We start from the raw sequence: 14,429 nt of genomic DNA on the forward strand, positions 1-14,429 counted from the left end.
AAAACACGATGCGTTTGTTATAAATGTTATTTTATTTTGCTGTTAAACGACAGAGAAGAGGGCATTAATGAGTATTGGATTTATAGAATAAATTATTGAGGAGAAGGAGCGTCTTGGGAGTCTCAGAAGGTCCCATGGAGGAGGATGAGAGAGCAGGGGGAGTGGGAGCAGCAGCGAGGGGCTGGGAGAGTATTGTGAAGGGAGTGCAGGCCAACGAGAGAGACAAAAGAGGCTGCGGCTGTATTGAGTGTGCTGGTGGTGTGTCCGTCTACGAAGCCACAAGCTAACCGCACCCCCCTCCTCCTCCTCTGGCCTTTATGCAGCACAAACACACCGAAGAGGGAGATCCTTCTCGTTCCAGAAATCACCGGGAAGCGAAGTTGCGGACTCTGGGAAAGGAGAGCTCCCTCTGACCGGACGGTTCTCCTCCGCTCTCCCCCGTCCTCTACTCTACTCGTCGAGTGGTTGGTGTGTGTGTGAGTGTGTGTGGGGTTGGGGAGAGATATATAACCCAGAACAAAGGAGTCTTGAGCACGAGAAGGAACGAGTCGAGACTAGCTCTGCCATTATCTTTGAAAGCAGGCCAAATGCCTGTGTGAGAGACTCGGTTGTACGTCGGCTGCTCGGGTTTCTCCTCGACGAAGCTCGCTGTCCCCAAAGAGACGAAGAAGAAGGACAAAAACACGGCGAGGACACACGCGCACACATAGGCTCGCGCGCAAGTCGGCGGCAACAATGTTTCCTCAGAACCGACCACCGGTAAGGAAGCTCTAGCTGCTATGTAACATTGAATTGTGCTACTATGATAATGTGTCTCCATGCCATACAAGGCTGTAAAAACCATTTAGTTAATTCAGGAGTATAAATGTGCTTTTTCCTGTTCTTGGTGGTTTCTGACTTCTTCTTTTGTCATAAAGAACTCTGAACAGGCTGTTGTTAATAAATAATCTAACAAATGATGGCCAGACATGTGGCATTAAGTATTGCTCGAACAACGTTGAACTTTGCTGATTATCTTTAGTGTGACTCGTGTTGGTCACCACCACCTGGTCAGAAACTTCCTACCATCTCCTCACTATTGTTCAGGTGACCCACATGATGAAAGTGAGTGTTTTGTCCCCTGATGAGGAGTTGTGAGAGGTGGGGGAGGAATTGAGTCTCGCCTTCTTCTGAATATCTACCCATCTCCAGTGACTCGTGGAGATAAAACAATCAGGTCAACAGTTTGAACCCTGATTTATTGATTCATTTCTGTAAGGTTAGGAGAAAATAATCACGCTGCATGGCTCTAATTTGTTTTAGTCAAGTTTGGATGAAGAGCTTTTCAGCTGACTCAAATACATAAACACTGGTCCTCTACTGAGAAGTATTAATTAGGACCTGCTCATTTGCCTAACCCTCTTCTACATCCCTCAGTCGTGCCACGCTGTGCCCCACCCCCTCACAGTGTTTTGACATCTATGCCAGTGACAGATTATGCACACAGTGAAGTAGAGGAACTCAGAAAGGCATGATCTTTTTACATTTCTGTAGAGTTTGTGTGGAATGCCAAAAATGCTCAACAAAGTTCTATTTTTGTCTGATAAAGAGACCCCCTTCCCCAAACACACAGAAACATCACACACATGCACACACCAACAGCTGTGTATGTAGTACAGCTAAGTGCAGGAAGGCAGCACAGGAGGCAGACTGTGGGTCTGTGGTTTGCACTGTAAACCCAATCCCTCTCATCCAGCCTTCTTCTTGCTGTGTTCCTGTGAGAGCTCCAAACCACATCTTAATGTATGGGCAGGCGTCCTGGGGTGAGAGTATGTGACTGCGGCGGGTCTGGGTGGAACGCTTTGACCGGCGGCTCCGTCTCATTTCAGCTCTCCACAAATCTCAACAGTCGTCACTACAGTCCCCGGCCATCAGGAGCTCTTGTCTGAACCTCGAAGTGAAGGGCCACTCGATCCTGCAAACTATTTAATCTGTGAAAACGCGAGAGCGGCAGTAACCTGTCATCACTGACTATTCAAGTGTTGTGATGGAGTTGACCTGTATACTGCGTTAAGTATGTAGCTCACACTTCTTAGAATAATGTGTCAAAAATGACCCAGTTTTTCTATTAAATTGCATTTTTTAAACATGGGAGGAAAAAAGACGCTTCAGCTATTAACTAAACTTAATCTTTATACAACAAGCCTTCTTTTTGACTCTTTATGTAAAGCGGAAACGTTATATTTTTCATGGCAAATACACACACACACACACACACACACACACACACACACACACACACACACACACACACACACACACACACACACACACACACACTACCTGAGTCTAAGGAGCAGAACTTAACTGTTTTTCTTGACAAATCTCACAAATATGGTGAAAATAATACAGAAAACAACAATCTAATTACATGCTAATGATTGAAACCCCCCTCACTGTGGCGTCAAAATTACAAACGCCACGTGAATTCCATTAAAAGCTTAAAGTTTTTGTAGGTTCTCAGATGACTTTGGGATACAGCCTGACGCCAAGAGCAGCAGATAAACAGATACTTGGTATTGGGCACTACAGGCATGACTGGCTCCCTTAAATCCTCGGTGTTCTTTCAAAGGCATTTTTTACATTGTCTGTGGGACAGAGGTCATAGTAAGGTTGGTCTTAACACTTAGCAGTATCTTTTGTGTTTGATTCTCAACTGTGGACAACTGATTCTTTTAAAAGTTGTTGATAAAAAGGTTAAACTTGCTGGTAGATACTTGTTAAAGCTACACATTTGTAGGATATTTTGTGACATCGAGACATTGGCTTACAACAAAACATGGATAGAGAGCACTGGAATAGACGTAGGTGAACCTGGAGTAGGTGTGCATAAAAACACAAACTGAAAAAGATACACAAAGAAAAATATTGATGTAAGATGCTCCAGAAGTTGTATTGAGATCATAATTAAAAAGAACACACTTTTTTGATGCCCATCTAATGTCACTGGGGAGGTTTTCCCCTCTTTCTGTGCTGATTCTTATTTAAAGCCACCAGAAGGCATGGAAGTTGACTTCATTGGGACGGCAAAATAAAATAACATGAAGCGTTCATGCAAAGATGAGTTTGACAAAACATCATGTGTTAAGTTTACATAGTTTTTTCCATCGACATTTTTCTGTCAAAGGTTTGGAAACAGAATTAAGATCTACACTTTATCACTACACATTCTTAATAGAAGCTCAGGTTCTTGATTATGACTTGAAATAAGTGTAAAGTCTTGTTATCCAGGAACATTTAGAACAAACGCTAAAAGGGACACAACTCAAACACTTGATCATTTACTTTTAGCCTTTTTGGTATTTCCTGGGGCTGCATAAGGGTCGGGCCTTTTGGTTCTTGGGTTAAGGCACAATGCCACAAGGTGATCAGGATTTTTCTGTTATGGCCACAAACCTTTGGAATGCATTTCCACTGAATGTACGGCAAGCTTCTTCACTCCAATATTTTAAAACTCGATTTTATTCACTAACTCTTAGGTTTAATTGGCTTTTTTTGTTCTCGTCTTGTTTTTGTTATTCCTGCTGTGTCGTGATTTAGAAGACATTTTTCTTACTTTAATGGTTTTTATACACCAGTATTTGCTCCCATAGTTTTGTGTTGTATTTTACCCCTCTGGGGTGACTGAATAGTTCTCTAGAAATAATAAAAACGACGATAATGATATAAAAAGGTATTTTTGCTGTGATATTGATGTCCAGAATATCAGTATTGATTTCTTTGGACTGAAATACATTATAGACTATTATATCACAGACACTAAGCATTCATGCTCTGCATCTAAATAATTTGTTTGGCCTCAGTGCTCTTTAGGCTCTCACTGGGTTTAGATGATTGGTAAAGATGATAAATTACACCAAGACAGCTTTTAAAAGTTGTTGTCAGCAAAGAATGTGACCTTATTGGGACTGATATCCACACAGGAATATGTAACAGTAAAATTACCCTTACATGTTTTCCTAAGCCCTGGAGCTGCCATTGTTATTCCTTTAACATCAGGGCTTGATGGAGAATTTTCTTTTACGATTAGAGTACTCAGATGACACCACGCACATCATGCGGTTCGTTCCTCCATTGTTCGTGACAGCAGAGGAGGAGCGCGCGGCTTGTTCCGCTACTGTGTGACGTCCATGACTGTTGGCAGGGGGTGGACGAACGCCTGGCCTGGCGGGGGACCAAGCAAAGTCTTGTAATGGCTTGTAAAGTGCTGGGGGAAACCCTGCACTTGTTACAAATCAGTAAATGCATTTTGTCCTCACGGGCTCCCGTAGAAGGAAACGTTGCGTCTAATATGGTGTCGCTCAGAGACTTAAACCCACTCCTATGTATTTTAGACCCAATTTTAGTAGTATGTTATGAAGCTGCCAATAATTGTCAACAACTGGGCATCATTTCATTCATTTTCAAAAACATTTCAATGATGTTTCCAGAGATTAATGGTTAAAAACTACACATTGTATCATGCTGCTTTATTCAGATGTTTAGCATTCAAAGAAAAGTGACCGATTAAGCTATGAACCAATTGTTCAAACCTAAATCCCTTTGGTTTTCATTCCCAGAAGGGTCTTTGAGAGCAACAATTATTGTGTCATGTTTTATGAATGGACCAGAGAAAAGTCTAGTTCTCTTTCAATGCCATTTGCCATTGCATGATGCAATGTTAAAGGTGTGGTTTACTCATTAAATCAGTACATTTTCATTGTTTTCTAGTATAAATTAATGCCTTATAGATTAGAATAGACTTCATTGAGTCATGAGTCATTAAAAAAAGCTATGATGCTCCTGTTCTGAGATGCAGAATTTGATTGTGCAGAGGTGGGCTTAAAACAGCAGGATTACTCATTATTATTAATGATAAGCACACACACCTCGCTTCTGATTAGCTAACAGAATGCGTTCAGCCATGATGCCAAGTCACCACCGCCAAGACACTCTGTTCTCTTTCCTCACTGCAAATTATTTCTCAAAAGCCTTCCTGTGGGTGAGCATGAGCCAAGAAGGGTGAAGCTATGAATGCATATTCAGTGTGACATAGATATGTGAGGGTTTTCAGCTCCTAGAGTTTCACAGTCTAATTTCTATCAGAAGCTATTGCAGGAGATGGGTGTAAGAGACTGTTCCCCAACCCTGGTCTTCAGGACTAGCGATGGGAACCGAATTTGGTACTTTTTAAGGTACAGACCGAATTCCATGGTACCGACTGAGCACCGATTCATGTCATTTGAAACGGTGCCTTGTTTCGGTACCGGTTCTTTATAACGAGAACTTGCTTAGACAGCTGTGCATGCGCAAGAGCGTTATGTCGTCAGTCCCTGTGAGCAAGTTGTAAACAGAGCAGCATGGTAGAAAGAACGAAAGCTAAAGCTTGGGTCCACTTCACTATATGTGATGGGTAACTGGGTGATGATGAAACCAGCGACAACGATCTAAGTGAGACATCCTCATCTTAATCTGCTCCGGTAGGCAAATGAAATGTTTAAGATAACGTTAGCTTGATTTGTTAGCTTCCGTTCCGCTAATGGTGCGTTCGCTTTCTCCTCGGAACTCCAAATTTCCGACTTGAAGAACATGAACGCGCTCTAAAGTTTGGCTTCACTTAACTAAATGCGACGGGTGATTGGGTGAACATGAAATCAGCGACAACGATCTAAGTGTGAGGCATCATTGTTTTAATCTGCTCCAGCAGCTAAATAAACTGTTTAAGATAATGTTAGCTTGATAAATTAGCTTCCATTGCCACCATTGTTATCAGCTAATGGTGCGTTTGCTTTCTCCTCGGATATTCTAACTTCCCAGTAGGAAAAATCAAATGAATAAGGACGGCAAAAGGAATGAAGATACACAGTAAATTTAGTTCACAGTAAAGATGTTTGCTTCAGTTTAATTATCAGCTTATAAAACTACAAGGATGATGTTCATACCTTCCATGCTTTCGTTCTTTTTTAAACACAGAAACAGTTTTGTTTACCTGTTTGTAGCTACGGTTTCGCCGACAGCTGCCGGCTTCTTCAGGCTGACGCTGATGGTGGCGCGTCACTTCCTTCTCCGTTTATCTGCGGGCAGCAGAGGACGTTGTCGCCCTCTACTGCCCGCTCTCCCCTCTCCGACGATGCAGTCCCATGCGTGGTCCAGCGTGTAAACTCCGTCGTCCCTCGGAGAAGGAAGTGACGCGCCACCATCAGCGTCAGCCTGAAGAAGCCGGCAGCTGTCGGCGAAACCGTAGCTACAAACAGGTAAACAAAACTGTTTCTGTGTTTAAAAAAGAACGAAAGCATGGATTTACAAAGACACAGCAAGAACACACCTAAGATGTTCATACCTTTCTCAGTGGCTTAGTGGTAGAGTGTCCGCCCTGAGACTGGGAGATCAGGGTTCGATTCCTGGTCGGGTCATACCAAAGACTTTGAAAAAATGGGACCCAATGCCTCCCTGCTTGACACTCAGCATTAAGGGGTTGGATTGGGGGGTTAAACCACCAAATAGTTCCCGAGCGCGGCTTGTCTGCAGCTCACCGCTCCCCCAGGGGATGGGTCAAATGCGGAGAATAAATTTCGCACACACACCTGTGTGTGTGACAACTAATGGGACTTTAACTTTAACTTTAAAATACAAACAGTTGTATGTTATTTATCGTGATATTTATCAAATATGGTTATATATTGAGAAAATACATATTTTATTATAAAAGAGAATTAAAATATTAAACACTCAAAAGTATCTAAAATTGGTACCGTTAAGTACCGGTATCGATTCTTAGGTACCGGGAATTAGTACCGGATCAATTCAAATGTCAAAGGTACCCATCCCTACTCAGGACACACTGTCCTGCATGCTTTCCACGTTGCCTTTTTAAACTCCAGTGTTTCGTTGCTGCCACACACCTGACTTAAATGACTGGGTGATTAACAGGCATCTGCAGCACTTGATGTTCTCCTGAGAAGGCAATGTAAATCAGGTGTGCTGAAGCAGAGACATAGAAAACATTTAGGTCCATGTGACCTGAGGACCAGGGTTGGGAAATAGTGATGAGACTGTTTTCATTATCAGTCTGCATGAAAATTATTGACCGATTATAATCAGAAATAATTTAAAACATGTTTTTTCGGTCAACTGCCCCTTTTTAAATAATGGTGTAAAAGAAGATAACTACACTGTAATTTTCACCAACCTCATCAAACAATGCTGTAAGGTTACTGTGTTCAGCATGTAGCAAAACCAAGTTCCAACCTAAGTGTGTATAAATAATGTTTGCATAGTGGAAATGCCCTCTGCAAACATATTTTTCTCAAGATTTTTAGAATAAATGTTTGAGACCTTTTGGCACAATATGGATGAAGGTGTCTGTAAATAAATACAAGTTACTTATAAATAAACATTTAGTTTTCCATATGTGCTAAATAAATAGCTCTCGCACATGAAATTGAGCTATAAAAATGGTGTCATTACTAAGAGAAAAATCCTAGAAAAATACAAGAAACCAGAATCAGCTGGAATTGTATTAGTGTGCTTTTATTTGCAAACCAAGCTGGAATAAAGTTTGAATTAAAATAATACATGCAATTCCTCTGGAAGAAAGTATGTATGTAGATGACGTTTGCCCCAGTACATACAGTACTGATATGTGTGTGAGAGCAATTTTCATAAAAGATGAGCATACTGCCAGATCACTGTTGTGCTTTAAACAGAACATTAAACAAGTCCTTGAGTTTGTAAAAGGCCTCAAATTGGAGTAACAACGTAGATGGAATAATCCTGGAACGTTAACAATTTCATCCCATGGTCTAATCTTGGAAATTTTAATACATTTTCAAGGCCTCAACAGCTTTAGGCTGGGAGTAAATTTTGGATTTGTATGAACTGATAAAGGTTGGGTCCCAGAGGAATGGTGGATTTGAGTTGCCAATATGAATCTCAAACGTTAGCGCTAGCATAAGGCAAGCCATGCTTTTAGCTCTTTATCACTGCTGTTGTCCAGTGGTTTGGAGTGCAGGTATCGATCAGCAGCTAGCCCGCTTTGGTCAGCCAGCAATTAGGGAGAGGGAACGAAAAGGCCAGGGGAAATGAAGGGAAAGAAGGGTTTACACATGCTGTTGTGGAAGTGCGTCTCGGTGGAAGGAACAAACGAGCCAAGGGGGTTACCTAATAAGAGAAGGCACCTCCAGCAATTAAGCCAGCTGACAAATCATAGTGCTTTGCTAATGTGGGCTGACAGCAGGGAAATTTGAATAATGAGGCTTGCGGGAGGAAGAAGACGACAAGAATTGGGGGGGGGGCTGAGAAAGAAAGATGTGTGGCATTAATGAAACAGGTGCCTCGCAGACCCTCTATGTGAAGTAATCACTGAGAGATTACCAGGAAATTTCTGCAGCACACAGCCAAGTGGATGGTTACTTGATGTATGACGGGGGAGGAGGGCAACATTTCTTCCATGCTGCAAGCTGCTTTAACAATTCAAATGTCTGGCACTGAATAACTGTCACGTTTGAATAATTTGACACGAGACTTTAATGCTTTTGGAGCTAAGACAACGCCGTGACAAGTAGAATGGCCTCAGAGATGAGTTTGTGTGCATTTATGTGTTTTTCACTTCCACACACATATTCAGACCCACTTTTCTGGTTTAGACCTATTGTCACTGCATCCTTGTTAGTAATCTGGCGGAAAAGGGAGAGAGCTTGGTGGGTGTTTACGCTGATGTTTGACTCTGTGGGTAAGCAGTGTAATTAGTGGCTTGACTAATGGCTTGGGCTAAATGAAGGGATGCAGCTTCAAGTCATCTTCTCATCCCAGGGAGGTGGAAATTACAGAATTCTTTTGTTGACTTCATGGAAAGAAACAAAGTTGGTAGTGCTAGTGGCACAGCATTATAGATCTGCTGGTGAACCCCCATAGTAATGTGGATTCAGACACATAGGCAGTTATTGAATAATTTTAAGGTAATGTCTGACATTTGTGGCACATCTAAATCCTGCTGATAATTGTGTTCCCCAGACATACTTTGGTTTATGAGATTCACTCTTGTGTCTTTCAGAGAGGCCAACAGAGATATTTTAGTCATCGACTTTGGTTTGAGGTTTGATTGTAATTTATTACCTTCTGAAGAAAGGTGGGTTAACATGTTTTTGCCTGCACTTGTTCATGTGTTTACTTGACTTTTAGTAAAATATCTGAAACTGCTGGAATCAACCATAGAGATCGACCAATATAGGTTTTTCAATTGCCGATCCCGACGCCGATATGTGAGGTCTTGATCAGCCGATGGCTGATATGTGCTGCAGATTTTCTTGGCCGATATCTAGATGTTTTCTGCCTTAGTTTCATGCAAAATGTTGCTAATAACAACAGTGAATAAACATTTCTGAGCCTGAATTAGGTTTTAGAACTTTTAATGTAACCAAGTGATGAATCTTAATTTTTTGCACCACCAAATTTTAAAATCAAGTACATGCAAATTATTGTCGCTCCATCCCAAAATATCACAAACTTTCTGTCATATTTTGACATGTTGAAAGAGAGAAGTTGCTGAATAGTTTGTATATGTGTATGGTATGTAAAGGTTGGGTCATTAAAAGATTGAATAAATTATATTGCCAATATTGGCTGATATTAATGGCAAACAGAAAATATCTAACATTCCTAATTTAAATAGAATTTGCGAGTAGCTCCAGGCTACCCTTGGATGTGCCTGATTTTAAATTGGCTTCACTAAAGCCGGCCAATGCCAATATATATATATATATATATATATATATATATATATATATATATATATATATATATATAAAATGTAAAATGTTGGCCCGATTGATCGGCTGACCAACATTTCCGTCTGTCCTTGCTCAACCTTCACAATTAAAGAGAATTACTTCTACTCAATCAATGTTAAAAGTACAGAGTAGCAACAGCTGAGGCACTAATAACATTTATTCCTACAACTATACAAGATTGGACATAGTGAGCTATAAACTTGTTTCTTAAATATAAGTTGATCTCAGGTTAAAACTTGCATAAAAGGCGTCCACCTTCAGTTAGAAAATGTAGTTCTCTTCAGATTTATGTTTTAGAAAAGAAGAAAATTTTAGGTATTTTTTTAAAGAAGGTGTCCCTTGTCCTTCAGTCATTTTAAGATGTAACGAATGCATTCATCACCAGTTCACTTTTGTAAACGAGATTTGCATTTTCACCTGGTTAAATAACGGAATAATAATTATTACTGAAAGAAGCTCATGCATGGTTGCTTTTACTTATAAAGGTGTATTTTGTTTTTACTCAAATTATTCTACGAATGTAAAACGTTCCATGAATTAGTCAGTTAATAGAATTGTCATATCAAGAGTTTTTTTATTTTATGTCTGCATAAGTAATAAAAGTTTTTATTTTTTATGCATGGCAGGCAGGTTGGAGTTAGGTAGACTTACCTTTTGTAGCCAAAATATTTCTTGTTTGTTTTTTAACGATAAAATTTTCCTTTCCTCCTTTCCATCTTGTGCTTTGCTTCTATTTTTCCTTGAAGAGCCTGCATATCACACACTAGCAACAAACTCTGTGTCTTGTAAATAAAATAAACGACCTGCAGGACATTGTAAGCTGGTTTCAAGGAAGTGTGTGTCTGGCATTAAGGTGTGGATCTGTTTTAAGACCAAAAACAAATCCATGTCGTCGTCTTGTCACTCGGGTCATTCTGCTCTAAACTGGTCGCTTGCCAGGAGCTTCGGCTTCAGTTACATTTCCTGTTTCAAATATTGACCTCCTGTCCTTCAGTGTGATCAAGAATAGGTTAGAATTATTGTCTTGCATCATAATACATTTTAAATAATCACTCAGCAGCTCTCGTTTTGGCCTGAGTGTAAATTATATAGCACATTCAACCATTGTTCTGTTTTGAGGTGCAAGGCTTAAGGGAACTGGTTGGCATATTTAGAGTTTGGACCAAAGGTTTAACCCTCCTGTCTTGCATTGAGCCCATTGAGAAGAATGCTTTTTATATAAATGTTAAAACAGCTGCATAAATAGTTCCAAACAGTGGTAGCAACTGGATGGCAGGACGGAATTCCATTTGTCTCAGAAGTTTGCTCTTTAGTCATGTGTCGATGCAGTAAGGTGCTCACGTGCTTGTAAATACTTGTGGAAAACTGCATCATCCGCTTAATGTCAGCACCGAACATGTGTGGGTGTGTTGTCTCACAAACAAGTGTATATGTGCACATGTTTTTTGAGGGTGGGAGGGTTTTAGACCAAGGATGTGAGGTCATGCTTGTTTGCTGCTTGTGGTGCAATTAGAGGTAAGTTAAATGAAAACAGGAATGATTTCATTCAGGAAATGGCACTCTTAATGGTCTCTTCATGTTAGATATGTTGTGTAAAGTAATTGTTTAATTTTTTTTTTTTTACATTTTCTCAATCATATTTACAGTTTTGTTTTTGATTTTCAATTAAAACCTTTCTAGGATAAAGGCTGTTAGTTACGCTGCAAATGTTCACCAGATGGCTCTTCCCTTCACCAGGTTATTTATCCCTTGCAGTTGTCTCAAGCTCTTTAGGAATGATAGAAATAAATGCAAATGTGTTTGTGCTTGCATATTTTTCTCTGACACAATCATGTTTGAATTTTCTCTGAGAGTCTCATTGCAACAGATGGTCCTAAACTTGTAAAGGCCATTTTAACACCTGTGTGTGTTCATCAGCGTGAATCTTAAATGCCATGAACACTTTATCAGATCCAGTGCTGTGCAATCGAATGAGAGAAGAAAAAGGTGTCTAAAAAGCATCACCAAAGATGCTTCTCTCAAAAATTTTAAATTTTCTTTTGTTATGGAAATGAGTTTAGGAAAAAAAGTTGCATGACCTTTTTTTAGGATCCTCTTTGTTTTTTGCCAAGCTTAATCTCTTGAACCCCAGGCCATTTTTCAGAGATTTTCTTTAAAAAGATGTACCCAAAATGATTTGAGTCTATCTCATAAACTACAAGGTTTATTTGAGCTGTTTTGGTATCAAAATAATGGTAAGACTCTAAAGTTTACTCAAAAAATCTAAAAAGCATCACTTATGTCACTGATTGAGAGTAACAGGATCTGAAACACAGCAGAAATGAGAAAAAACATGTTCCACCTAAAAGAAATCCAATTTATGATGTTAAAATTCCTTCTAAAATACCTAGTTGCAGCCTAAAACATTTAGAAATTCACAGAATAGGGTCTGAACATTTGCTGATCCGAAAATCATGATAAAAAAAAGGAAGTATAGAAAAGTTGGAGAGGTTTTAGGGGATAGAAATCCAGGCGGACCTCTTCTGGACCATTTTGGGCACTTTTTGGCACCATTGTTTCCATCTAAAAAAAGATGTTTGAGGGGTTTTGGGAAAAATCCACCCAACATATTTTATCCTTCAAAATAAGGGAAAATCATACAGAAGAATTAATTTGGCTCCTAGTGGAGCAAATTTATTAACAGCAAAATGTAAAATAGATTTTCACAACAAAGAAACAGAGAAAAATGAACAATTATCGTGTATATATATATATATATATATATATATATATATATATATATATAATTAGGAAAATTTTATCAGTAATTTTACACATAATCAAAGTTTATATTGTAAATTTATACTCATTTATAATAACGCAGAGAAAAAAAGACTTATTTGTAAAGAGAAAATAAGCCCAAATGCTGAGATAGACAGGATTTTGTACATAAATAACATAAAATATATATTAATTGGTAAATTTATCAGTAATTTTACACCAAATCAAAGAAAAGAGTTGAGAGAAAAGGGTTACATACCTTTCATGAGAAGATGAATCCACCAGACACACGTTAGTAACGCCATCATCAGCAAACATATCCAGGACCTCTTTAGTGGTGAAAAACTTCTCGATTTCTCCAGCCATTGTAAAAATAAGATGTCGAAAAATGATAACTCTCTAAAAAGCTCCTCTCGTCAATGAACACTAGCGAGAGAGACTCAGCGCTGCAGGTAAACACTCCCTCGTGCTTGATATGTGAAGTCAGTGTTTTTTTACTTCCTTTTGATTTAAAGGCTCAGTGTGTGAAATAGGTGTTGCTGAGGTGGAAAACTATGTCTTTATTGTTTAGACTAGCTTCTTCCCGTTATGTACATGTGTAGTTTGCATATATTGGTGAACATTAAGTGTGGTTTTGGAACGACTTTAAAACCGGAAGTAAATCCAGACCCGGTATCGGGTCCGTGGGTCTCAAGAGGTTAACCAAATTATTTGCATATAAGAAAAGTAAAGGAATTAGATCTTTATGTGGAGTCACCAGTTGATTCCAGCCTTAAAATGTAACCTTTTAGAGAAAATGGCCACGGGGGAGACCAGGTGGCAGTATCTGCGGTAAGGCGTTTCCTGTTTTCCGTGTTGCACTACGTGTAGCTGTTCGGTGTTTGTGGCTCGCTAAAATTAATTAAATTTCTCTGTACTAGGATATCTCTGAGTTATTGTAGCACATAAGCACGCTAAAACACACATTTTCTGTTGTTCCACCTAGCTTTTAGGGAACGATTTGAGTTCGCACTCAGTTTATTTGGTGTTGAACGAGTTGCTCGTCCAGTTAGCTTAGCCTCAGCACGGCTATGGCTACTACTGTCTCTGCTTCTCCGTCTCCTATCTCTTGCTCTCTGTGTCAGATGTTTAGTTACTCCTCTGCCTCCTATGTTAGCTTAAACGAGTAGACTCCTTCAAATGATTTAAATCATCATATTGCTCAAAGTACAGGGCGAGGAGGAGGAGTAGCAACCATTTTTCATTCAGACCTATTAATCAATCCCTTACCAATTAATAGTTACAGTTCTTTTGAACATCTTATTCTTAGTGTTCCTAATCCAGATTGCAAAACTGTAAAACCACGATGGTTTGTAGTTTTGTATCGTCCACCAGGCCCTTACTCTGAGTTTTTGGATCAGATCTCTGATTTTTTTATCTGATTTGGTGCTAAATACTGATAAGGTAAATGTAGTGGGGGATTTAAACATTCATATGGACATTGAAAATGATAGCATCAACGTAGCCTTTAGTAATATCTTAGACTCGATTGGTTTTAGCCAAAGAATACATAGCTCCACCCACTCTTGCCATCATCCATTAGACCTTGTGCTGACTTATGGCATAGAGTGTGAGGAAATATTTCCACATAATCCAGTCCTCTCGGACCACTTTCTGATAACCTTTGAGTTTTTCATAACTGAGTTCTCGAGACATGAAAGTAAATTTCACTATAGTCGGTCTCTATCTGACAACGCTGTTGCATCTTTTAAATCAATTGTTCCATCTTTAATATCATCAGCATCTCAGTGGAACGTATCAGAGGGCAATGTTTTTATTTCTAGCCCCTCACAAATTGATGCTTTAGTTCATAATGTTACTTCT

At 39.5% G+C, this 14,429-nt stretch overlaps 1 protein-coding gene across 7 annotated transcripts in view; it reads left to right on the forward strand.

Annotated features, from left to right (window-relative positions):
* The first annotated feature begins 266 nt into the window (after window positions 1-266).
* tle2a (TLE family member 2, transcriptional corepressor a) overlaps window positions 267-14,429 on the forward strand; it is a 62,235-nt gene continuing 48,072 nt past the window's right edge. For 6 of the 7 annotated variants that reach the window (XM_015971398.3, XM_015971399.3, XM_015971400.3 and 3 more), the window contains exon 1: window positions 589-759. In XM_015971398.3, coding sequence (XP_015826884.1) covers window positions 736-759 — 24 coding nt within the window. In that variant the 5' untranslated portion in view covers window positions 589-735. Of the gene's footprint in view, window positions 760-14,429 lie in introns of all 7 variants that reach the window. The other variant, XM_054752409.2, reaches the window with a different exon arrangement.

The sequence above is a fragment of the Nothobranchius furzeri genome, chromosome 8, assembly GCF_043380555.1.
Source record: "Nothobranchius furzeri strain GRZ-AD chromosome 8, NfurGRZ-RIMD1, whole genome shotgun sequence".
Taxonomy (NCBI): Eukaryota; Metazoa; Chordata; class Actinopteri; order Cyprinodontiformes; family Nothobranchiidae; genus Nothobranchius; species Nothobranchius furzeri.